General features: G+C 41.4%; 1 protein-coding gene across 4 annotated transcripts in view; it reads right to left on the bottom strand.

Annotated features, from left to right (window-relative positions):
* Positions 1 to 26,238, bottom strand: part of MICAL2 (microtubule associated monooxygenase, calponin and LIM domain containing 2) — a 157,963-nt gene that overhangs the window by 61,997 nt on the left and 69,728 nt on the right. Inside the window, exons 16-28 of one of the 4 annotated variants that reach the window (XM_075188466.1) lie at positions 25,203 to 25,352; positions 22,778 to 22,903; positions 21,556 to 21,771; positions 20,500 to 20,601; positions 19,222 to 19,353; positions 16,076 to 16,204; positions 13,674 to 13,745; positions 9,732 to 9,833; positions 9,425 to 9,514; positions 7,628 to 7,814; positions 5,391 to 5,473; positions 3,570 to 3,669; positions 723 to 780 (exon numbers count right to left, since the gene is read on the bottom strand). In XM_075188466.1, the coding sequence (XP_075044567.1) occupies positions 740 to 780; positions 3,570 to 3,669; positions 5,391 to 5,473; positions 7,628 to 7,814; positions 9,425 to 9,514; positions 9,732 to 9,833; positions 13,674 to 13,745; positions 16,076 to 16,204; positions 19,222 to 19,353; positions 20,500 to 20,601; positions 21,556 to 21,771; positions 22,778 to 22,903; positions 25,203 to 25,352 (1,530 nt within the window). In that variant the 3' untranslated portion in view covers positions 723 to 739. Of the gene's footprint in view, positions 1 to 722; positions 3,670 to 5,390; positions 5,474 to 7,627; positions 7,815 to 9,424; positions 9,515 to 9,731; positions 9,834 to 13,673; positions 13,746 to 16,075; positions 16,205 to 19,221; positions 19,354 to 20,499; positions 20,602 to 21,555; positions 21,772 to 22,777; positions 22,904 to 25,202; positions 25,353 to 26,238 lie in introns of all 4 variants that reach the window. The other 3 variants (XR_012679496.1, XM_075188463.1, XM_075188464.1) reach the window with 3 other exon arrangements.

Here is a 26,238-nt window from a genome sequence, read left to right on the forward strand (position 1 = left end):
TAAATCCGGTTATGGCCATACTATAACATTTTCTACGATAGAATAGAACCAAGAGACAATACGTCCGTCTTTGGAAGCAGAATCGATAATAGAATCACAGCAACTATATGCTGATAGAATTGGGGGTTACGTTCCCTCACCCCGATCCTGCATTAGAAATTAACTGCAAATTGTTCCCGATATTTTTTCCTATACAAGTTATGGCTTTTTAGCCGTTTAAGACAGGACGATAGAGTTTGGGTAAAATGTTGCCTCTGTGTGGCTAAAGTCAAGTTTATCCAGCCACGAAGCATATTATTGTGCTGTATGAGATTTTGTAACAGACCCTAAGTCTTCTCGCCAGACTGGGACTATCTCTTCTCATTTACCCAATAAAAAGTATCACTTAACCCCCGATTACAGCCCTAATCTTCCATTAAACTCTGGCAACGGCCAATAAATATCTGAGAGTTTTTTTTTACGAGTTTTCAACACATCATAAGCGTCAATATTAGTAGAGACGAGGCAAGTGAGTTACTGATGACAGAGAGGTTAACTCTTTCAGGAACGTTACGGGTGCGGATTATACCAGACAAACACAAATTGCTCCATAACACCACACAACACAGTTAGGGGATGCAAAATTCGTTAGCTGTGAAAAAAAAAATTACAAAAGAAAAAAAAAAAAAACAACAAAATATTTGGGAGTATTAGTTAGAAACTTTGGCAAGCAAGAGAATCACCTGACAGTAGCATTGCTTCAGCCAACTAGTGGGCGTAGAACTGGAATGTGAGAATGAACTAAAGTAGCATAGAGGAGACAGGAAAGAGATATTAAGAAAACAGAGTTTTTGGAGAACAGCTGAAATAGAGCTTAATTATTTAGAAATTGAAATTTATTCGGAGACCTCAGTGTAGAAGTATCAAACTTTCTGAAAAGGGAAAAGTGAAGGCGTTGCCAATAGCAGCAACCAATCAGATTCTAGCTCTCATTTTGTAGAATGAGCTAGGTAAATGTTAGCTGGAATCTGATAGGTTGCTGTTGGCAATGCCTGCGCTTTTAATTTTTATAAGGTTTTATACAACTATGCAGATAAAACACATTTCTAAGCCAAAAATAGAAGAAAATAGGAACCTTATTTGCCTTACTTTACGCTCCTGAAATGATCAAACCTTTGAAATGTCTGTAAAAATTGGCACAGGCAGAGTACCGTGAAATCCGGTCAGTATTCTGAATTTCTGAAATGTTCTGGATAACATTCATTCCAGAAAAATACACGGAGCCGAAAACAATTTTAAATTTGGCAGTTTCGTCCCGCTAGAAATAAGGTTCTTTTTTTCCTCATACATACAGTACTCATCTGGGACAAATTCATAGTCCTACAGCGTGAAAATCAACAGAAATACAGGCTGTAGAACTGAGCTCGGCAACCTCTGCCTTCCAGCCGTTGTAGAACTACAAGTCCCAGCGTGTTAGAAGGGCATGCTGGGAATTTTAGTTCCACAGCGATCTTACTCAGCTCTGCTCTAAAACATCTAAATGAAGAAACTTCAGAAAATGTTGCTTAAGTTTTGCATTTTTGTTTCGTTTTAAACTTTTTCTTCTTTAATATTTTTTACTGGGAGCAAAACTTGAGCAAATTCTCTTTCTGTCAAATTTCCCAGAATACAATATACAAGCCAAACTAAAGGAACAATGTAGCAAAATACAGAAACAAAATCAAGACAATTAAACAATCACAAGATAACAAAAATGACTAAAAAAATGCAAATTGTATCAAATTAGTGTTTAAAAAAAAGGACCTAGTTAAAAAAAAGTGTAATTACAGCCTCACGTCTGTGTGAGCACTAATGCAGTATTTGGCACAGCAGGTCGGCTCCAGCGCACTTTTTGGTCGACCAAGTATCAATTTTTTTATTGCACATTTTTAAAATAATGCATATTGCAAATTGAGCCAATTCTCAAGAAGCTTTTCTTGAATTTCATTTTAAACATTAAAAATGTTAAGACTTTTGCATTTTATTTTAGATTTACATCTTCTACGGTATTAAAATTGAGATAGGGGCTTCCTATCTAGAATAGATTAATATAGATACTTCTCTATTTTATCAACTGAAATGTGTCGGTGCGATTGATAAGATATTGATAAGATATTTGCAGAACACAATTCTGCACAAATATAAACAATTTATTTTTAATATTTTGCTGAATTTACTTTAAATATTTGGTAATAAGAAATGTTTAGACCAAAATGATAACACTAATCTGTGTGATATATTACTTTTATGGCAGCTAGCGGTGATAGTGTCTAATTGAAGCTGTGGGACTACAAGTTCCACCAAGGCACTAGTAAGGTATGCTGGGACCACTAGTACCACGGCAGCTGGTTACCAGTTGCCTAAGCCTGAGTTATAGTATCAAATAATGGTTTATCTGGGTAATTATATGTTATATTAGATTACATGTGTGCTCAGCTAATCAACACAGGAGAATGTTGTCCCTCCCATCTCATTTGCATAGAACAACATGTCCCTCCCATCTCGTTTGCATAGAACGCCATCCTCATTAGAGAGGCGATGTCAGCACAGGGGAGACCATAATGTCAATAATTAAAGAGCAGGTCTAATATTCCTGTCTTCTTAATAAAAGGTTCTCTTTTTAAATGCCATCTTTTAAATACCCACATTGCAATCCGGCAACTAAAAGCCGCGGTCAACTATTTTTTTTAAATAAAATCTATGCAGAGATGTAGGTGAAAGGTTTCTTGAAGCGGTTGAAATTTCTTCCATATTCTAACTTTCTGCTTGATATAAAATAACCCACAAATAAATTAATATTCCTGCACTAGTGAAAAATGAACAAACTGAATAACAATCTTGCGACTGGTCGCACTTCGAAACCATTAACGGTTTGAGACGCAGTGTTCTACTGAAAAGAGACAATTACAGTGTACAAAGGACGAATATGGAAGACCAGAAATGTATCAAATAAAATATGTTTGTTTTCACGCTACAGATCTAATGAAAGTTTGAAAGCCAGGGGTATAATGTTTCTGCTGGTTCCTATAGGTCCCCTAAATTATTACACTGATTCAAAGTATATAAAATGTAAACCTGAAATATTGGGACTTTGTATATAAAAGTGCAAACTAACGCGTTTCCTTCCATTATCATCAAAACACCATCAGTGCATATAATGTTAGTATGTCACACCATGACAGCTAACTGAGCGGAAAGCGTCTCCTGTGTGGATGTGGAAGAAGTCACCCCTAGAAACTTCAAGGTATTTCACATCTAGGTGTTTCTGTACCAAAACGCGTTGTGCGCTTCCTCAATTATTAACTGTAGGGAAGGCCCTGCTTCTTGGTACATGAGGGCTAAATCCTCAAGAAGCACATACAGTAAGGGCACGCCCACGCTTAGCAGTTCATACATGTAGACATATTTCTGTGCATTGTCCCTGATGTGGCGGTTTGCGCCACGCACTACACCGTGCATCCAGTTAGACAGGCGGCTGGGGAAGGCAAGTAGATCCCTCGTCACCGCTAGAGGCCGGCTTAGCGTTTTCCTAAATAAGGAAGTCATGATACCTGGGGAGCTATCCTCTGAACTGCTGCCGGCGCTGTAAGGGCTGTCCGTCGTGACTTCCGCAGGCCTGGCCTGTTCCTTCTGCCACGTTTTATCTTGTTCCTGCAAAACACAAAGACCCAGAGTGGTCAGTGGGGCAGCTAAGTAGATATACATCAAAATAGGCCGACTGGCCAGCAGAGACCGGATGCTGAAAGGGGCTCAATACATAAAAACAGTAAAGTGCTTCGGAATTTGCTGGTGCTATATAAATAAATGATGATGATGATGTTCAGCGCTTCTTCAGATCTTTTCCAATATTACACAACTTTGAAACTCAAGAGGCATTTAAAGAGTAAGAAAATGTAGGGCCTGAGATAGGAGCAAATATGCACCTTGACAAAACCACTTCAGGAAGGGGGGGGGATTTACAATGTGCGCACAGATTTAACAGAGTTAAGAGGGGACATGTCCTAGCTCAACTCTAAATTGCAGCATCAAAATAAAAATAAATCTGAACAGTATTTGTGTGCTACATGCAAAAAAAAATTATGCATTTGCACCTCTTACATTGCAACTTGGTTTGTCCAGGAGCAAATTTATTCCATTGTTTTGTTTAGTTCCTAACTGTCTTGATGAGTAATTAAGTAAAGCATACCGCCCAAAAAAGACACTGGACAAAATATGTCCCATCCCAGTTCACAGAAACGCCCACTCCCCACCCAGCAAAGCCCACTTTGGGGCAAAACTCTGCCTGGTTTTGTAAGCCCCTCCCCTTTTATGGCCCTGGAACTGGGGTGGTTGGGTGGTATGGTAAATACATTTACTACCATGAAAGTAGTGAGGTAAATAAATAATATACCGGGATAAGTGATGTGTTTATGCTTAAATAAATTTGTTCGATTTTCTGTATCCATCGCCTAGGGCAGTGGTGCTTCTCTATCTTGCAGTTGTGCAAAGTAAGAGCTTAAGGGACCGACTGTGCTTTGTCTAATCTGACTAATTTGCAATCAAACAGAAGGTTCTTGGTTAAGAGAACTCTGCCTGAAAATGCCTGTTCAAACCTCAGAAGCAATATGTCCCTGCCATTAAACAGGTAAGTTGTGAATAACTGACTTTCCTTAGCAAGTATTAAAACCATATGTGCAGTCCGCAACTTGTTTCCATGTCTACAGATTTTGATACAGAAGGTCAGTTATTCACAATCTAAGAGCTAGATTTCTTAACACTTCTAAAGAAAGAAAATAATGGCTAGAATCTGATTGGTTGCTGTGGGCCACATCAACACATTTCCCGTTTATGAAATTCTAGTAAATTTAGCCATATGTGATTAATAGCACAAGGAAAATGTTTCTGAGTTTGCAACAGATGATTTCTTATTTTAAGTTGAAAATTATACCAGTCACTGAAGTATGCAATTTTTGTGTAAAATTACCCTTTAAAACTTGGGACTTAAAAAAAACCTAGTCTGTAATTGTATAAATAACTAGAAACAACAACAACAACAAAATCCACTGAATAAAATCTATTAATAGCTTAAATAAATACAGATTATGGAAAAAAGTGATCGACTAAAATAGAAAACATCTTCGTGTGTTAGTATTTAGAGAGACAGAGCTACAATAGTCCTTAAATATTCCAGAGGGAGGAATGTGAGGGTTATAAACAGCAACATTTGTTTTGGAAAACTGAAAGTCCTCTCGTTACTAACAGCGAATTACTGGTTGTACTTCCCAAGGGAACTCCAGCAGCCGGTTAGTAAACGCTTCCCCTCATCTAATCAATCTGCTCCCAATTGTTCCGATTACTGGTTACGGCAAGAAAACGTTTATTTTCTGTCTCACCTGAATTTTGGAATCCGTTCTTCGCTTCCGCTGTCTGTTGTTTGAGAGGGCGTGCATAAAATGTGGCTCGCAATAAAATTTACCTGTAAAATACAGAATTCAGAAGTTTTCAGGCTGTTTAAGGGAAACACTTTCCTGTCGCACGCACACTTTATTTAATGCTGTAGACACCCGATTTTACAGCTTGTGAATCAAACAAAACGGCTTCCTGACAAATGTAAAACAATGAAACACCTACTAAATGGCTGATATAAAAGTGTTTATAAGTAATGTATATAGATGTCTTATTGTATTAGTTCACGGTTTACCTTCATTCAAATCATTTGTTTTTAAGAAACATCTGAAATTGGAGTCAATAAAAAAATTATATAAAAGGAAAAAAATAAACGTTATTCCAAAAATGTATTATGTTTTGCATTTCCTTTCTTGGAAAGCACAGAACGCCCATTACTAGTGACTTCCTGCAATGGCATTAAGTCAGCGGCCTGAGATTTGTAAAGCATATATTAAAATTTTATCTAACCTATCTACTTGTGAGCTGGAGACGTCAGATGATCTGTATTAAGAGAGTTTAAAAAAAAAAAATAGAGTACTGTTAGTTTAGTACTGCTAGAGTACTGTTAGTTTAGTACTGCTAGAGTACTGTTAGTTTAGTACTGCTAGAGTACTGTTAGTTTAGTACTGCTAGAGTACTGTTAGTTTAGTACTGCTAGAGTACTGTTAGTTTAGTACTGCTAGAGTACTGTTAGTTTAGTACTGCTAGAGTACTGTTAGTTTAGTACTGCTAGAGTACTGTTAGTTTAGTACTGCTAGAGTACTGTTAGTTTAGTACTGCTAGAGTACTGTTAGTTTAGTACTGCTAGAGTACTGTTAGTTTAGTACTGTTAGAGTACTGTTAGTTTAGTACTGCTAGAGTACTGTTAGTTTAGTACTGCTAGAGTACTGTTAGTTTAGTACTCTGTTGCAACAATCTTGCTGCACTTTGCAAATCAGACACTCATTAGAGCTACAAGGACTCCAAATATCTACAAACCATCTAATTATCCAATTATGATTAGATATTTATGATTAATATGTTTTATGTCAGAAGACTAAGCAACATAGCGATGGTCTCTTGTAATAATCAATGTGCAGAAAAACTGGATTTTCTATGTAGAATATGTCATGGCCTTTTATGAATATTTATAATGACATACAGTGGAAACTAACTGTTCTTCTAGATTAGTGTATTTTCTTTCGATGCGTCATTAACTGGGTGGAAATAGCTCTGTAACGTTAATCTGGCCACACTGGCTGAAATCCTGATGCTCCGCTCGTTTCCCCACACACAGTAAAATCATTATCGGCCATTGAAGCCGGACTAGTTGTGGTAATGGCCCAATTGCTGGTCATCGGCTGAGATGTCCCTGTGCGTGTTGCCATTTAAGTCACTAAAATGTTATCAGCGTTATTAAACGGGAGGAATGAGAGGAATGTAGTACGAGTGATAATGCCGCTCAGCTGTGTGTCTATATCCTAAAATATACATTACCCCTCATGTATCTGGCAGGCCGGTTTAGTGTATCCGACAGACCGACTCTGCTCAATACACAGTTATTAACATTGAATTTCACCCCAAGGGAAGCAAAGGATGTGTGAGATTAAGTTGTGTATGAGATCTAAGCCGCTTCTGAGCCGTCACTGTTATTATTTCACTGTAGATAAAGGAGGATTATTTTCCGCATGGGGAATCTCATCCTATGGAGCATCAGGAATGTCACACACAACGGCGGACGGAGGACCGACCAGCCAGAATCTCCCGCGGCCTCGGGGCTTATTAGTTCGGGGGAATGTTTCCTTTGTACATTTTGTGTGTACTAGTGAAAGATCAGTGAGCGGAGGACAGAGAACTGGAGTTAGAACGGAAGGACAAGGCCAAGGTTACCCGAGGCCTCGTAGTGAACAATAACGTATAACATTGCGACAGCGCGGCGAATTACAAACAGTACAGACCACTTCTAACATACAGCGAGCTCTAAACATCAACCTTTATAAATTATTTAATTATTTAATAAGGGGATGATTTACTAAAGACACAAGTTTAACTCCAGCCTAGCGGACTCCAATATACAAATAAAGACATTTTCTCCAAACTAGATTTGAAATAAATACAGAACTGACCACTTGGGGTCAGCTTTAAACCTTTAGTAAACCCCTCCCGAAACCCTCCAGTGTCTGCTCCTAGGGGCCGTTCTTACCTTCTTCCATATGAAATACATAATTTCCCAAACGGAGGACCGTAGAACAGAAGGAACATTTGAAACATTCGCGATGGAAGAAGTGTCCCTCCGCGCTCAGCCGCTCCACCACGTACACGCGCTTCTTGCAGAAGTAACAGGTGTTGCTGCCTCCGATGTTTGGGGGGAATTCCTTCCGCAGAGATCCCTGAGAATAAACAAACACAGGTTTCATTGTTTTTGTGACAGTTTTGACAAACCAGATATTAACGATAAGTCAGAGCGTAAAGGACGCCGGTCCTGAGATCACCAGCCGCGACCGTCTGCAAATCAGCGTATATGCTGGACCGTACAAGACTGAGAGAGGTAACGCTAAGCTATTGTCTGGAGACAAATGTCAACTGTTCCAAGTGGGTCCAGGAGCGGACATCCATTTGTACAGTGATTTGTGTGCACCCCATTTAGTATGCAGCATTACATAGCAACATAGTTGAGGAGGTTGAAAAAAAGACACCAGTCCATCAAGTTCAACCTATTTTGGATCTCCTGCGATCCTGCACTTATATTTGAAATTAATCCAGAGTAAGCAACCGCCAATCTGTTTCAATTGTGAAAATCCCCCGAGACTCAATATTGCAGTCCTATTTTTACCCTATATCCACACTATCCTTCATTTTAATTAACGGTCGTAGCCCTGGAAACACCTTTCCGCTAAAAATTTGTCTAACCCTTTCTTAAACATATCTATTGAATCCGCCATCACAACCTTCCCTGGCAATGAATTCCATATCTTGACTGCCCTTACTGTAAAGAACCCCTTCCTTTGCTGGTTGTGAAATTTCCCCTCCTCTTACCTTAGGGGGTGACCGCGTGTCCTGTGTATGGTCCTTGGGGTAAAAAGTCCCCATGAAAGTTATCTGTATTGACCCTTAATTTATTTGTACATATTAATCATATCTCCCCTTAGACACCTCTTTTCTAAAGTAAACATGTCTAAACTGGCTAACCTTTCCTCATAACTTAATGACTCCATACCCTTTATCAATTTTGTTGCCCTTATCTGAACCCTTTCTAGTTCCAAATCTTTTTTTATAGAGTGGTGCCCAGAACTGTACTGTATATTCAAGATGATATTCAGTGGTGTTGGCGTTTCTTAAGTGGGGGTGTTACATGGTCTGGAATTCACCATAGTGAAAAAGATCTCGTTGATAGGTTATAAGAAAAGTAAATAAGAACTGTCAGTGTTAGAACTGAAAGTTCACTGTTGCCTCTATGCAGATCTGTGCAGAGGCGGAATTAGCAAGCTGTGGGCCCTGATGTAGGGAGGTGAGAACCGGGTCCCCCGACCCTCTGCATCTGCCATGCAGCGGGCACCATTATCTCCATGGGCCCTGCAGCACCAATGGTAATTCCATTACTGGATCTGTGGCTTGTAGTCTATTACTGGGCAGGACCCATAGTCAGTAAGCTGTATTACTATGTGTGTGGCACTTCTATGCTTCTATGTATACGTTGCATGTGCTCTGTGTGTATCTATAAATAAAGTAATGTAGCAATGCACTATCAGCAGTATTTAAGGATAGACCCCTCCTCACCCAACCAACCCTAAAGATATTGTGTTTGACCACAAAGGAACCTCTCTAATATACTGCTAATCTGTGCAAACACAAGTCCCGAGATTTGCTTTACATGTGCTGTACAATGCTCTTTTTACTAATAACTATAACTAGTTCTACTAATTCCAGAAAGTCACTGACCGTTAGCGAAACACAGAAGTATTAGACAGCAGAGTAGGGGAGGGGATGAGTCTTTGGGTACCTTTCGGAGAGGAGAGGCAGAAGAAGAAGTAGAAGGAGAAGGGGAAGAAGAATCAGCAATGAGCTCGGCCATCGTTCCCTCCAGAGAGATCTGAATTTAACACAAAGTGACATCACTCACCCAATAAAACACACACGGAAATAAATTTGTCACGTTTGACGAGATCAGTTCTGTATCGGCATTTAGGAGTAAAATGTGTTCACACTTTACTTAAGGTCATTTTTGTTGTGTAGTGTTTTGTTGTTGTTGTGTGGTGTTTTGTTGTTGTTGTGTGGTATTTTGTTGTGTATACTATGTGGCTGCTTACCAGCTCGGACGACCTTGTTTTAGTTTTGTGATCGCTCATGTAAAGATTGACCAGAACTTCTGCCACGGCGCCTATCCTGCTGGACACAGTTCCTACAGTCATCTACCCAGCGAGAAGAACAGACAGGAGGTGAGGACGGCGGAGGTGCCCTAAGAGGGCTGGTCCTGATTAATGAAGACAGCAAAGCCAAGTACAGCACTCGGGGGGGACTTGATAGAACAGATTTAGGAAACATAATTAACAATTTAAGTGGTATCAATGCCATGCTCTTTACCTCTGACTGATAAACCCAGGTGAAGCCTCATTCATTCCTCTACAACAGTGGTTGGCCCCTTGTGGCACTCCAGCTGTTGTGGAACTACAAATCTCAGGTTTCCCTGCCATCCACAGGATGCTTGCCTCTGCTGTATAACAAAGTCCAGCCCCTCACAGGTCATGTTTTCAGGATTTTCTTCATCAAAAAATCTACACAAGTAGCGTCTCAAAACAAGACCTGTTGGCACGGATGCGGAGAATTCGGCAATGTATAACACTTACCAAATTGCCATCAAGTACTTACCGGCACCCCCTCAGTGCAGGGAGTATCGTGACAGGCACTGGATAATTCAACACCTGTCACGATAAGTCCTGTCTCCACTGGGTGCTGATATTTGCTATTTGATCTCTGGGGCAGAAGTTCCCACCTACCCCTGTTGGGGGCACTTGAGGATCAGGGTTGAAAAAACATTCTCTAAAACAAGAATTTATTTCCAAACACAGCAATATCATCTCATCAATTATTCATTATTCCCGTTCTAATTGTGATCTTTACATTAATAAAACCCATGCATCCAGCCAAAAACAGGACAATCCGCTGCAGCATGCAAATGAGGTAAGTGGGTGTGGTATGTGGAGATGTCAAAGGTCAGTTTATTCACACAAGCGATGTATCGACCCATAATGAAAGTAACTGTGTTATTAACATAAGAGTACAGGGTGTTAGAAGCCACAGGGGAACAAAACTATTTGGGCAAAATTCACTGTTTAGAAAGCAAACCAAATCTGTCCTCCAAACTCTTTATTTACCATTAGAAATAGAATCTACGATCTGTAGCGAGGTGTGAAGACCGGTAACACCCGAAACTATGATCATTTAAATTGACATCACCAACAAACAAAACGCACCATCTATATACAGCTATTGTCATCACAGCCATTCTCCTAATTTAAAAGGGGGACCCCGACCTTCAGATTTGTAAATGTTGGGCTCCCTTCGACCTGACAACAGATAAGTTCAGGACTTTGCATTGTGGACATTTGTATCTACACAGCAGATCTACGGTCATATCGAACAGCAACACAACTGAACTAATCTGCTAGGACAACAGACACTCTCTGACCGTGGAGTAAACAGACAAATACGTTCATCTGTTAGTTTTGCAACTTAATATATTGTTGGGTCATTTAATTGTTACTTTTTCCAACTTGTATACCATAGTTACATAGAGGAAATTATATCTTTTGCCACCACAAGTAAATGAAACAATGTATCATTTTAGTCTTCTGAAAGAGACGTGTTCTACACACTTTATTTACTAAACTTCCTTTTAGTATTTAATGTACAATTTGGGTGCACTGGATTATATCAGACACATTTTAAACACAAACATCCCAGTCATTTCCTCTGGGGACCCAGCTCTGGGAACAGATTTCGGATATTACAGCATTGACTTGTAAGTGATGGAAATTCCTTTCCAAACCATCCCAGGAATCTCTGGACGATGATTATTGTAACTAAGGAATCTTTTCATGTCCAGACGCCTAAAGATCACCCATATTATTACCATATAGACCCTGTTATTTAATCTATATTGTAAAGTGTGACTACCAGGAAGTAATTAAATACTGTATACCTTCAGAAATCACACTAGAAAGCTGAGATCCTTTATTTCCATCCAAGTTTGTGTGACCTCCCAGCACTAATAATTCATTATATGAAGGGATTTTCAATTCTATTTCCTGCACGCTATTGGTCAGTCTTTATACACAACATCGTCTGATCAGTGACTGGGCAGAACATCAAAGACCCTGAAACACACTGTACCTGCTGTTTCATGCAGGAATGCCCTCAGCTCTCAGATTAAATTAACTTTCTGTGATATCCACACAGACTACTAAAGCAGCCTTAATCATTTTAAAGGGTAATTATCCCAAAAATATAGAGCCGCTGGCAACGCTTTCAAATATTTTCAAAATTGTTATTATTTAAAAGTTTCCCTAGAGGCAAAAGACATTGACGATTTTACAGAGAACCTCATTTCCTACCTTAATCAGCCTGTCTATTGTCCACGGGGTAGAGTGCGCAAACGCACGTGGAGTACGCTAAGGGCGTTCACACAAACTCGGCTCATGCAGTCCTGCAGAAACACGCATACATGCCCGTCAGGAGGCGGATCCTTTGCACCAGCTATAGAGGAGGAATAACCTAGGAACGTGGCTGATTCAGCAGGTCAATATCTTTGTGGCAACTAAGTTTCTTGTTACTTGTTGTTTATTAAGCAGCAATTGTTGCCAGTAAAGAGCATGCACGCAGCGGCTAGAGTGACTATCCTTGCAGATCGTTCTTCCTCTGCTGAGCCACTGTCATCATCATCATCATCATCATTTATTTATATAGCGCCACTAATTCCGCAGCGCTGTACAGAGAACTCATTCACATCAGTCCCTGCCCCATTGGAGCTTACAGTCTAAATTCCCTACTATAGACACACACTCACACACAGAGACAGACAGACAGAGAGACTAGGGTCAATTTTTTTGATTGCAGCCAATTACCCTACCAGTATGTTTTTGGAGTGTGGGAGGAAACCGGAGCACCCGGAGGAAACCCACGCAAACACAGGGAGAACATACAAACTCCACACAGATAAGGCCATGGTCGGGAATCGAACTCATGACCCCAGTGCTGTGAGGCAGATGTGCTAACCACTAGGCCACTGTGCTGCCCTTGCAGATCGTTCTTCCTCTGCTGAGCCACTGTCAGTCTCTACACTGGCTGCCTGTTTTTCAACAGATCCAATACAAAATTCTTCTGCTAACATCCAAGGCCGTCAACAAAATTGCACCAACATACATCTCCTCACTTGTCTCAAAATATCTCCCAACTCAACACCTCCGTTCTGCACAAGATCTGCGTCTCTCTTCCACTCTCATCACATCCTCCCATTCCCAGCTACATGACTTTTTTCAGGCTGCACCCACTTTATGGAATTCCCTCCCTCGCACAGTAAGACTTTCCTCTAGGTCTTCATTCCTTCAAGCGTTCTCTGAAAACTCACCTCTTCAGACAAGCTTATAATATTCCTCAACCATCATCTTAATCTCCCTAGGTTACCCTATTACCATCCTCTACACAGCTAACACAAGACAACAACCCTCTGACCAACATAGTTGTGTGACTGATCAAACAGCCCACTAAATACTTTGTAACCTTTGCATTTTAGCTGGACAAATATTCAATATGATGTAGCACATGCTCTTGTGTATCAAACCATTGTCCCATAGATTGTAAGCTTGTGTGCAGAACCCTCTTACCTCTCTGTATGTATTACCCAGTATTGTTTTATTAATGTTTGTTCCCAATTGTAAAGCGCTATGAAATCTGCTGGCGCTATATAAATAAATGTTGATGATAATGATGATCAAATAGACGGTGTTGGATAGTGGGACATTAGAACGCACAATTAATCATTTAGGGCACATCCACTCATATACCAGTGCAACAATAACCCTACTACGGCCGCAACTAATCATCAACACTGAACGTTAGAAAGCTTGTTGGGAAGAGCGAAGCTGTAACATATTAACCTACTATATACATGTCCACAAAGTGCCACAATTAAATAATTATCATGCACCATAAAATTTAAGTAAGCATTTTTTTTTTTGCGAAACCACAAGTACCTGTCCCGGATCAGGACAAAATAACCTGCGTCTAATTGTGGACCCTCCATTGACGTCACGCTGCGCTAAGACCTGACGATAATAAGGGGACAAGGATCAATAACCAGCGGGACTTTGCCGAGTGCTTACACAGAGCAGACAGACGTGGAAAGCAGGATTTATTTGTGGCGTGAGCAGCTGCGTGCGCAGGAGGCATGAAAAGCGGCCGTCGGGGAAGTCTAGTGCTCTCGTCTCTCAGCCAAGATCATAAGACTTGTCTAGAGCCTTAGGAAACACCTCCGCTCTCTGATCTGTCACTGGTGTGTAACAACAGAGCAGAGGGTAAATATTAAGACAGAGCTTCCTGCTTCAATATAAACCATTATAAAACAAGAACATGAACTGTGCTCATAACAAGTTCATCCAACCGAGCGCAGTGATAGGTGAACGCTCAACAGTGAACAACGCACTGCGCCGTTTTACAAGATAAAGGAACTGGAGAGATGAATGAGCGTTGACATCTCTAATCATATAGGATTCTGTATCGTTCTCAGCACACAGACATCAGACAGGATCAGTACAGGCAGAAGCAGAGCAGATCCAATTATGACTTTTCCAAGAGGGCAATAGGTACACAGGGCAGTCTACCAAGAGGGCGATCGGTACACGGGGCTGCCTCCCAGCTGACGTGGGTGAGGCTAAGACTGGAGAGGATTTGAAAAATGCTTGGGAGAAATCAGACCTTTCATAACATTAAAGATGATGCCCAACTAAACCCTATTTTTGTATCAGTTTTGGGACCAATAATTAATATTTCTAATAGGTATTATGACCCAAATGAGCCATTTCTCACCCATGTCCAGGGGCAAACGCAAGATTTGTAGAGGGGGGTTTCCACACCACGCCACCAGTGGGCGTGACCAGCATGCATGGGGGCGTGACTATAATATTAGACAGTGCTTGGCTGCTCTCCAACTCTTCCTATCCCCATAATATACATGGGCAATGCTGCCTGCACTACTGTTAGGTGCACGAAGCTCTCCCTTTTCAAGCAGAGCTGTGTGAAGTGGGAGCAGGGTCCAGCCACCTCAATTATACAGTGCCCAAGGCTTGGAGGGGGGTTTCCAGGCACTAGGATACCCCCCTCGGTTTGCCTATGATGTCATACTCCACATGTTGCAGGGTGCCTTATATCTAACACACAGCCAGCACCGCTGTCATCACTTTTGTACTCGTTTCAACAGAAGGAAGATAGGACCAATCAGCACAAATGCGTTTGGTTAATTTAGCCACCATACCGGTACTGCTGCCTGGCCAGTCTATGTGAAGGGGCGTGGCCAGGATACTGCCATCAATGTGCCTGTGTGCAACTATGAACTGCAATGCATGATGGGAAATAGTAGTTTCATGCATGCTGAGGATTTCTGTGTTTGACAGATTTTGGCTAAGAGGTACATAAAAGGAGTAGGCCATCGTGGACTGGGTAAGCCCTCCAGTTCAGACCACGGTGATTTAGTGTCAGCTCTGGAGGGCGGTCCAATTACTTTAAATGCAAACAGGAAAACTGACTAGACAGGTTGATAATTTTTACTCCATAACACGTATGTTTCCATGGTAACGTATGTGCAATTTCTGTCATCCCTCCTGGGTTAAAAGCAATTTCCTAGATATACCTCAGAAGTAGAGAGGGCGCCCTCTGGAGGTGGACAGTGGGAAGGACAGGACATAGTGGCACATTCATAAAGAAAATGTAATGGCAGCAATGTAAGTCTGTATGTACCTAATAAGTAATAGTTCATCCAGTGGTAACATATCACTAATTTTTAAATTGTTAAAAAGAGTCAAATTACACTCTATGGCAAGGTCAGTTAAATTATCTATAAGAAAGGTTTTATAGCTTTAACTTATTTAAAGTTATAGGGGTAGATTTATCAAGTGGAGGTGTTGCCCTCAGCAACCAATCAGATTCTAGCTATCATGTTCTAACCTGTACTAGATAAATTGTTAGAATCTGATTGGTTACTATAGACAACACCTCTTTTCCTTTATAGAAGCTTTGATACATTTACTTCATACTCGTTTTTATCTCAATTCTTCTACGTCAGTCCTGGAAGAGAATCAGACAGAGGAACTGAGTCACTGAGCTCGGAAGCAGAATAGACCTCAGGGTGTGGATCATTTCTGCAGTTCATGGCTGTTCCTCCCCAGGCACCGGGTGACTCTCAGGTCACGTCAGGGTATATAACTATATAACAGCTGGAGAGACGAGGTATACGATGAACTATAGGCCACATGGCTGGGAGGCCCCAGGTTATACATTATACTGTATACATACACATTGTGTCAGGCCATGCGTTATTTAGCGAACGGCAGACATAGAGCGGGGAGGGTCAGTAATGGGCACAGGTCACATGCTGTGATACCTTCTTGGACTGAGAGTCGTTGAGGGCGGAGTCAGAGGCGGATGGAGGTGATGTAGGTGGGTCAGGAACTTGGGGATCATAGGAAGGAATTTTAGATGGAAAATGGGATAAGCCGGGGGACAGTTTATTCTGAGGAAGCGACATAAAAGTAAGACTCAATTATATATGAATATGATAAAGAACAATAAATGAGCAAGTGACAATGATAACAGGATAAGAGGACACATACAGTGTGCTAGTGTTACCAGGCAGAGACATAGGAGTGCTAGTGCTACCAGGCAGAGACAGATGGGTGCTAGTGCTACCAGGCACAGACATAGGGGTGCTAGTGCTACCAGGTACACACAGATGGGTGCTAGTGCTACCAGGCACAGACATAGGGGTGCTAGTGCTACCAGGTACAGACATAGGGGTGCTAGTGCTACCAGGCACAGACATAGGGGTGCTAGTGCTACCAGGTACACACAGATGGGTGCTAGTGCTACCAGGCACAGACATAGGGCTGCTAGTGCTACCAGGTACACACAGATGGGTGCTAGTGCTACCAGGCACAGACAGATGGGTGCTAGTGCTACCAGGCACAGACAGATGGGTGCTAGTGCTACCAGGTACAGACAGATGGGTGCTAGTGCTACCAGGCACAGACATAGGGGTGCTAGTGCTACCAGGTACACACAGATGGGTGCTAGTGCTACCAGGTACACACAGATGTGTGCTAATGCTACCAGGTACACACAGATGGGTGCTAATGCTACCAGGTACACACAGATGGGTGCTAATGCTACCAGGTACACACAGATGGGTGCTAATGCTACCAGGAACACACAGATGGGTGCTAATGCTACCAGGTACACACAGATGGGTGCTAGTGCTACCAGGAACACACAGATGGGTGCTAATGCTACCAGGTACACACAGATGGGTGCTAGTGCTACCAGGTACACACAGATGGGTGCTAATGCTACCAGGTACACACAGATGGGTGCTAGTGCTACCAGGTACACACAGATGGGTGCTAGTGCTACCAGGCACAAACAGATGGGCGCTAGTGCTACCAGGTACACACAGATGGGTGCTAGTGCTACCAGGTACACACAGATGGGTGCTAGTGCTACCAGGTACACACAGATGGGTGCTAGTGCTACCAGGCACAAACAGATGGGCGCTAGTGCTACAGAGGTACAGACAGATGGGGGCATAATAATGGCACCAATTTCTTATTCACAGAGGAGGCAGCCATTTTGGGCCAATGCCACTGGCTCACTAGACTACCAGTGACATCAGTCATACACAAAGAGCTTGGTGACATCACCAGATCCTAGAGAGCCGATAGGCCGCGTTCTCAGAGCTACTGGCTTCGCCCACAACATGGCGGCCTCCAGGGTGTAGGTGACGGCTGCTCTTTAAAGAAAGACAAAGTAAAATAGCAAATCTCACATTGCAGTGTGGAAAACAGGACAGATTTGCACCAACTTCAACTGAGAAATCATTTGTCCAGGTAAACTATTTAGCAGCAGGAAAATCCCACTTTAAAACCTAAACGATTTCATAGTACGGACTCAGCAATTCTTAACCACACTTAGGATGTAACACTATGTGGAGACTGTATCACTAGATGTATCACTAGGTAGCTGGTTTCCTCCCACTTGATACATTCTTCAGAAGAACACTGTGTATTATATTTTCCTTCATTCCTTGGCTATTGCTAAGACTGGAAGAGGAAGAGACAGAGGATGTGATTCATTAAGTTACAGGAAAGAAATGAAAGGAAAGGGATTTAGCTGAGTCCACACAGGTGACTTATAGTAACGTAGACCTTTCACACATCCACAAACACAGGTATGTTATTAACATGGGCATCGGTTATAACACTCCCTCGTTATCTGACAATACAATGTAATAGACAGCATGTAACAGTAAGATGAGCGCTGACCAATCTGCGTTAACAAAGGGAGTTCTAAACACGTGCGTCCATCTATTCCAACGTGTTTATAAATCACAACTTATAACATTTACGTTTTTAATGCACATGTGTCCGGGCTCTAAAGTGTGTGAAGAATTTAAACGAATGTCCTGAATATTTCTCCATATCTTCATATAAGCTGCTGACAAGTCAGTCTGAGCTTCATACACATCGGGGGCCAAATTGTACAAGATCCGACCAACCGGATCCCGTCCAGCTTACACCTGATCCACAGATAAGAGGCTGATAATGATCCCCTTCTAACCTCATTTACTGACGAGGGGCCTGATTCGTTAAGGAAAGTTAAGCAAAATATTGAGTATGTTTTCTTACTCAAGTTTCCTGGACAAAACCATGTTACAATGCAAGGGGTGTAAATTAGTTTATTATTTTGCACATAAGGAAAATACTGGCTGTTTTTTCATGTAGCACACAAATACTTGATAGCTTATTTGTACACTGAAATATAAAGTTGATCTAGGACATGCCCTACCCCAAATATAAATCTACCATCACATTTTAAATGTCCCCCCCCCCCCTCCAATTCAACATGGTTTTGCCTTACTTACTTTTGCTGTGTGAACGAGTGGCGTGTGACACATATGCCCTTACATATAGTTTACACAGTCCAAGCAAAACCATTATTTATTTTATCTATTTACACAGATTGCAGCCTATGTAGTTATTTAAAAAAAAAAAAAAGATAAAATTATTCATCCAACCATAAAGTGAATTATTGCACTTTGTCATCTACCTCACAGCGAGCTATTGTCCTCTGTTATCAGACATTTTCTTTTTCTTCTTTTTTTTTTATGGCAGTGTCTTTGAAAAAAATAACAGGAAGTCTGTGGTACAAGAGGATTTTTTCCCTCACAATCACCACATTACCTCAAATATCTTCATCTCGGTAACATCCTGAAACTGCTGTATTTGCAGATATGATTAACAGGTTTTTATAGGATGACTAAAGGAAAATATAACACTAATCACATTCACAAATAAGTCTGTAAAGTAGTTTATCAGAACTGAAGGCATCTGAGGTAACGTTGTGAGCGTGAGGGGAGATATTTCCCCTGCGCACAGCAGTCTTCCTGTGTTTAAGGCACTTTAGATATGTTTTTTTTTATTCCATTAGAGGCCGTTACGTTTGTATGGTGAGGCGTAAGCTTGCAAGCTGCGGTACCTTGTTAGACTGAAAGTCGCTGTGGGCGGAGTAAGTGACTGATGGAGATGAAGGAGGCGAGCCAGGGTCTTGGGGTTCATAGTAAGGGACTTTAGATGGAAAATGAGATAAGCCGGGGGGCAGAAGTTTATTCTGTGTAGAGCAGAAGCAACATAAAAATATTACACCACAGTATAAGAATGTAAATAAAAAGAGAGATACGAATAAATAGTCTGACATGTTACGTTACACATACTAGGAGTTTACATGCGTGTTACTTGCACTTTACTGTGTTACTCAACGAGCGGTTCTGTATTACACAGATATAAACAATGTTCCAAGTGAATAGAAAACTCACACAAAATAGTTTGTGCCACAAGAAAAGTGATTATAATTTCATTAACAGCAGTAAATACACAAAGTAACGCTCGGCCACTGACACTCTGTATAAAAAGACTATGGGGTATATTTACTAAACTGCGGGTTTGGAAAAGTGGAAATGTTGCCTATAGCAACCAATCAGATTCTAGATGTCATTTATTAAGTGCGTTCTACAAAATGACAGCTAGAATCTGATTGGTTGCTATAGGCAACATCTCCACTTTTTCAAACCCGCAGTTTAGTAAATCTAGCCCTAAGACTAACATTTCACATGGAGCCTGCTTAGTATTTATAATAAGGTCACTGATGTTATATACATATTGGGCCTGATTCATAGCCGAACGCCATTTGCGTGCCGTATTTTATGTGAATTCGCTCTGCACATTGCATTGAACGTACAGTATGCATTAGGAACATCCTAATTTATGTATATACTGTTTTTTAGCATGTGTTGTGTCTGTTAACATACGACACGTAACAAATGGAAAGAGCGTATTTACACTCGAGATCCGCGCTGGCTGAATTACGCTCAAGTTTCGTGCTGTTCTTTTTAACCGCAAGTTGCGTTTGGATATAAATCAGGCCCATTATCTATCAATTATTTACTACAGAGGACATTTCTGGAAACTGGAGCACAAGTGCAGTAATGTATTGCAACCGATCCACTTCCAACCGTCACCTTCTAGTACAATTTAGAGTATAAAAGCGGATTGGTTGCCGACGGTTACAGCGCGTGTCTTGTGCGTTAGTTTATATAAATGTTCCCTTCTGCGAGACACAGACTTTCTATAAATCTCACGCTCACGTGGATGTCACCTCTTTAGTGGACAAACACAACAGCAATAAACAACCTATCGTTCCACGTGAGTACATGAGACCACGGATACCGTGCAGTGTTAATCACGCCAGAATATTCACCTGTGGGAAATCTGCGCATCCAAACATGGAGGCCAGGTGCGCAGCCTTCTCTCTAATATTCTTTTTATGAAAGTCTCTGATGGCTAAAGCCTGAGCTCTTTTCTGGAATAGGAAAAGGAGGAAACAGAGAGAGAGTGGAGAAAAAGAAAAGTGAAAGGAAGAAACACAACAAAGAGAGAGCAAATCTGCACAGAAATCACAGCGCCAGAGATCTGCACTAGACAGATACAAGCCAATTGCTGATTGGTTGACGAGTTGATCACATGCAGAGTGCAAATTAGCGCAATTTACGTTACACAACTCTGCATCAGGCCCCAATCTAACCTGCAGTTACTATCGGTGTCGAGATTTAATGGTGGTAAAGTGAGCTAGCGACTTCTTACCTGACGCCAAACCCTTTGTATGGGGCCTGGAGAGTTGAGCGTACCTCAAAGTTTGTTGGACTTAGTGATATACTGTGGCATAAGGCTCCTATCATTTTGAAATTAAAAATTGGGACTCTCATGTGACCTGAGTGCACTCAAACTCTGCCTATACTTCTATTAGGACACCAAAATTATGACAGGACACACTTACACTGATAGTGTTAATGTAGAGACATCAGCAGCTGGAATTAGGGGGAAAAAAAGCATTGTGAGTTAAAGATTCCTATTGGTGGAAACAGGATGGGCTATCTGAGTATACGAAGATACATGCACACCCTACATGAGTAATGCATCCGATTGGCTGTGAGCTGGAGGAGGGGGCAGATGATTGGTTGCAGGGGCTCACGACCAATCAGACTCCTCTCTCTTCAACTTCAGAACATTCTCTGATGTTTCAAACGTCTCCCGGGTCAACGGCTGCCAGAATCAACTACCGATATTCAACGCAAGGGGAAGTGTACAGACGCTTTATAGTTCACATATATGTGACTTTATATCAGGACATGTCTTGTTGACTTAGTTAAGTGTGGTGGAGCAAGGGACTAGCACACGTGATATGTGTATATTTTACTGCATGCAATATATAAACTCATGCCCTGCAAACCGCTGGCAGGATATAATGGAGGATCACCTGCAGAGCCCTCTCCTCAATGTGCTGCAGACGTTCTAAGATACCAGAGAGAACCAGAGCGGAAGGACAGGCAGAGGTGAGAGAGTCTCTTCTTTCGGCAGGGCTGGGAGGGGTCTGCGTGCCTCCTCTAGACCTGGGATCCCTGGTCACGGTAGCTGTGGGTGGTGTGGCCGGAGGAGACGGCGGTCTGGCCAGAGTCCTAGCTACTGCCTGAAACTGGGAAATACTGCAAATGAAAAGAAGGGTTCCTGGTTCTAGGCTAGGTCCCATGCATCACATGACATTCAAACAACGGTCATCTGCGGCAGATCTCTCTGATCTATACAAGTATAGGACGATTGCCAAACCTAGAAGGCAAAAGGGGACTATAACTCCTTCCCCAATTAGGCAAAGGCTCCCCAAAATTCCTGAGATGGGCCCCTAAAAAAAGGCCTGTGGTTTACAATGTTTATATAGTTCAGTGAATTTGTACGACCAGACTATTTCAGGGGAGTGGGGGGCTGCACCTCAGGAATGGTTGGGTGCTCAGGGCTGCTAACCTAACAGGGAGGTGAATGATATATAAGCAGTACTGAAAAACTCTGCTCTGCACCATGATAACTAATGTCTCGAGTGAAAATTAAGAAAAATAATATAACAATATAAGCAGAGAAGCATTAGCTTAATTACACATCATTAATTGGACAAGGTTTCTTTAACTGAAAGCGTCAGTAGAGGCAATAAGATAGCGAGACTGCCAGGCGGTGCCGTTATTGCTAAATCACACTGACCTCTGCCAAAACAAGATTATTCATGTGTGGTCTGTATAATGTCAGAGAATATTTATGTATTATTCTGCTAGTTGGGGTCAGTTGTGGGTCAGCCACCTACAGAAGGGTCTGGAAACCCGCCACTCTCCGACTGTTGTAGAACTACAAATCTCAGTGTGCCTTGCAAGGCATAGGCTGTCAGGCTCTGTTGGGACTTGTAGTTCCACAACAACTGGAGAGCCACAGGCTGCCTACGTCTGATCTTACTACAACGTATTTTCATTTCATTTGATATGTTCTCTTTTGGGGTTCAAAGAGGATGTCAACTGTAGTTTTATATCAATAAATCGTAAAAATATTCTCCCATAAATATAAGCCTGTAGCACATGCATGTACAGGAAACGGCGTGAGTTCCCGTGACCCTCGGGTGCAGCCAAATACTCACTCCACATAGCTAGAGCATGACATCATACCTGCCTTCTGGGTGCAGTCTGAACAGGACAGAGGGGTGGGTCCGGAGGTTTAGCAAAGCGAGGGTTAACGGGCGCTGGGTCGCAGGGGGCGAGCTCTGGCGTAGAGTTATCAGGAAGGGGTAAAGCCTGCGGAGGGGATGTACGGTACAGAAATGACAGCAGAGATTACAGATTAGCAGAGATGTCAGGATGAGAGATAAGGAACGAGGTTGTCAGCAGCACCTGGGTTTAACAGTGTTTATAATCAACTTCACATGAAAAGTCCATTAGTATAATATATTATATATCCAGTTCGTGTAACGTGAAGCTAAAGAGTACATACCTACATTAAATCTTTATGTAAACATCATCTAATCACAGCGATACATGGATAATATACATTATATTATGACGGCTCTGATACTGTGCCGCAAAGAATGTTCTGTAATGATCCAAGATAATCATCATGCATTACGGAGCTCTGTAACATAACTATAAATGTATTTACTAGGGGTTCGGTCATACACCCCAACTAGCGGGTCACCTGACGTCCGCCACGCCCAGGGACGGTCTCCTAGCTCAGCGGGTTGATAACACCCTACAGAAGGAGCGAGGACAGATCTGGCTGCCCGCAACAGACGTCCAGGGACCGGCCATATGAGGGGAATCACCGAAACACTGGTGTTTTATATTTATGTCTAATTTAAAACATTCCCACAAAACAGAAAGAGCCTTTAATGGTCTCATTATATTAAGTGTGGTAGATAAACAGATAAAGGAGATGGCTGGTTAGAAAAGACGTTGCTGTAATATGGCAGATAGTTAATTGTTCCTATAAGTCAGCGACTTGGGTTGTGAGACCCGCGAGTGATGTTCTGACCTTCAATAAAAGGTCAGAGAGCAATGACTTCTCCTCTGCAAAAATATTTGAGGGAACTCGGTTCCATCTCAATGTAAAAGGAACACGAAACAGCCCCAAAAGTAATATATGTACCTCTTTATAAGGGAGAATGTGTGAGTATGAACCTCTACCATGGAGCAGATTCACTTAAATGAAAGATAAACTGAAATATCTGTATATTCACATTAGTCCCTGGTTACTCCCAGATCGGAGGAAAGAGATTCTGTTATCTGCATCAAAAAGATATCAAAACTTCTAAATAGTAAAAGAGGAGGAGGAGCTGCCCATATCAACCAATCCGATTCCAGCTATCACTGTTCTAGAATGTACTAGATATATGTTAGATAGAATCTGATTGGTTGCTATGGACAACTCCTCCTCTTTTCCTTATTAGAAGCTTTAGTAAATCTACTCCCTTATGTCTTACTGGACACTACTGAATAAACAGCTTTACACAGATGACACATTCCCTTTAACACAACTCATCTTAAACCAGATAAACAATTGGACACAAGTAAATTATTAAATATACCCAGAAATGAGAAAACAAGTCGTCCACAAAGTATTATATACATCCCAATATACATGATGAGGGACGCTGACACATGTATTGAAAGGAAAAGAATTAAATCAATCTGTGGTAACGAATTAGTACATTATAATAGTGGTAAAAAATGACAGACATGATCACACAGGGTCATACAACAGACATGATCATACAACAGACATGATCATACAACAGACATGATTAAATACATAAAAAGAGGTAATAAATATTCAGTATCAACAGTAAGAAATATAGTTGTTCGTAATATAAATATCTTAATAATACTATATAAATATATATATTTACTAATTTTCACCTATAGTTAATCAGTGTAAACCAGGTTTAGGCAAACTGGGGCTATACAGCGCTTGTGGAACTAGAAGTCTCAGCAGAAGGTTGGCAAGGCATGCTGATACTTATAGTTCCGCCACAAATGATCAGCGACAGGCTGCCTACCTCCGATCTAGAGTAATGGTATCTTCCAGCCATATATAAGGGATGTGTAGGACAATACACAGGACTACACAGCGCAGACTCAAGGACATCCTGTAAATATAACGCTATAATTTTGTTTTTCAACAGAAGATCGTACAATGTATTTATTCTGGGATATATCAATGGGAGGTGTGACCCCACCTATAATTATGTCACTGTGGGGGGGTCTGTGAGGAAACTGACAGACTGTGATAACATCTCCCCACCCGGTGTCCGATCATCATCCTGCAGAAATCTCTCCAGAACATTTACGTTTCCATAGAATTAAAATCCACGGCCCAGATCACTGTACTATCAGCTGCAGTTACATGGAGCAGTTACGTCAGCGGAGACCCCCTGATAACGCGTGCGGCCCACAGTGCATCAGGCTGCCTATCGCTGCTTTAGACAGTGACATGCTGAAAACATGACATGTCGAAGAGAGTTCTGAACACAGTAAAGCACATTATCCACCTCTACGCTCTGGGACGGACACAGGGCGCAGTCACATTTAGGTCATTTACCTGTCTCCGCACCGATGTATTCAATGTGTTTTCTTCAAACTTGGCCTGCAGCTGGGTCGCCATAGATCTGACTTTATTCTGATTAATGACCTCTTTTGTGTCGCTGCACTCGTTGCCGGAGCTCAGACTGTCATTTGTGAAGTTTGTAGGCTGCAAAACAAAATATTAAAAATATTTCTTGGCGCCTGTTGAACCTTTTACCTGTTCCACCAACCACGGGAAGCAAACATTATTTCTGCATTACAAATAATATGGAACAAGTGCTCTCAGAGACCACTTACTGCCTATCAGAGATCCTGGATCCTAACATCCAACTTGGAGAAAGTCCCATCAACTGGAGAAACTATTAGATGTTTCTTAATGGAAAACTACAGACTTCAGTCACATCCCAGTGAATTGGGGCGTTCGTGTACAACATATAATGTACAGGGGGCTGTGATTTTACTATATATTCTCATAGGGCAAAATAATAGAACAACACTAAAGAACATTTAGCTGCATTCATTGATGTGAATGAGTTCTCTGTACAGCGCTGTGGAATCAGTGGCGCTATATAAATAAATGATGATGATGATGATAGGTATTTATAGTTTACTGAATTCTTTCCCAATGTCGTTTTGGCAATTATGTAACAATTAGAATTGTAAAGACGATGTGGTAGGAAATTGCGGTTTTTTAATACTTGCTGGGTGCGATTTAACAATGAAAATATAATTCAAGGAAAGAGTTCTAACCATAACCAGAGGCATTAGCTTGCTGAGACTTATAGTACAACAGCTGGAGAGCCACTTGTACCGGCGATATAAAGGGCTCCTCCGCATCTTGTGCGCCATGGATAGGCTTAGATGTGGCACAAAAATCTATTGGTAACAAGGGAAAATGTTTACAATAACTTAAATGTATGCTATGGGGATTATATGTGAATTAAACAATGTAGCTGTCATTAAAATTCAAGTTTCATCAAAAATAAATGTATGAAAGAAGGTCATTATTAGAAAATGCAATTAAATCTCATGGGATTAATCACCTAAAAACC

The sequence above is a fragment of the Mixophyes fleayi genome, chromosome 10 (assembly GCF_038048845.1).
Source record: "Mixophyes fleayi isolate aMixFle1 chromosome 10, aMixFle1.hap1, whole genome shotgun sequence".
In the NCBI taxonomy this organism is placed as follows: domain Eukaryota; kingdom Metazoa; phylum Chordata; class Amphibia; order Anura; family Limnodynastidae; genus Mixophyes; species Mixophyes fleayi.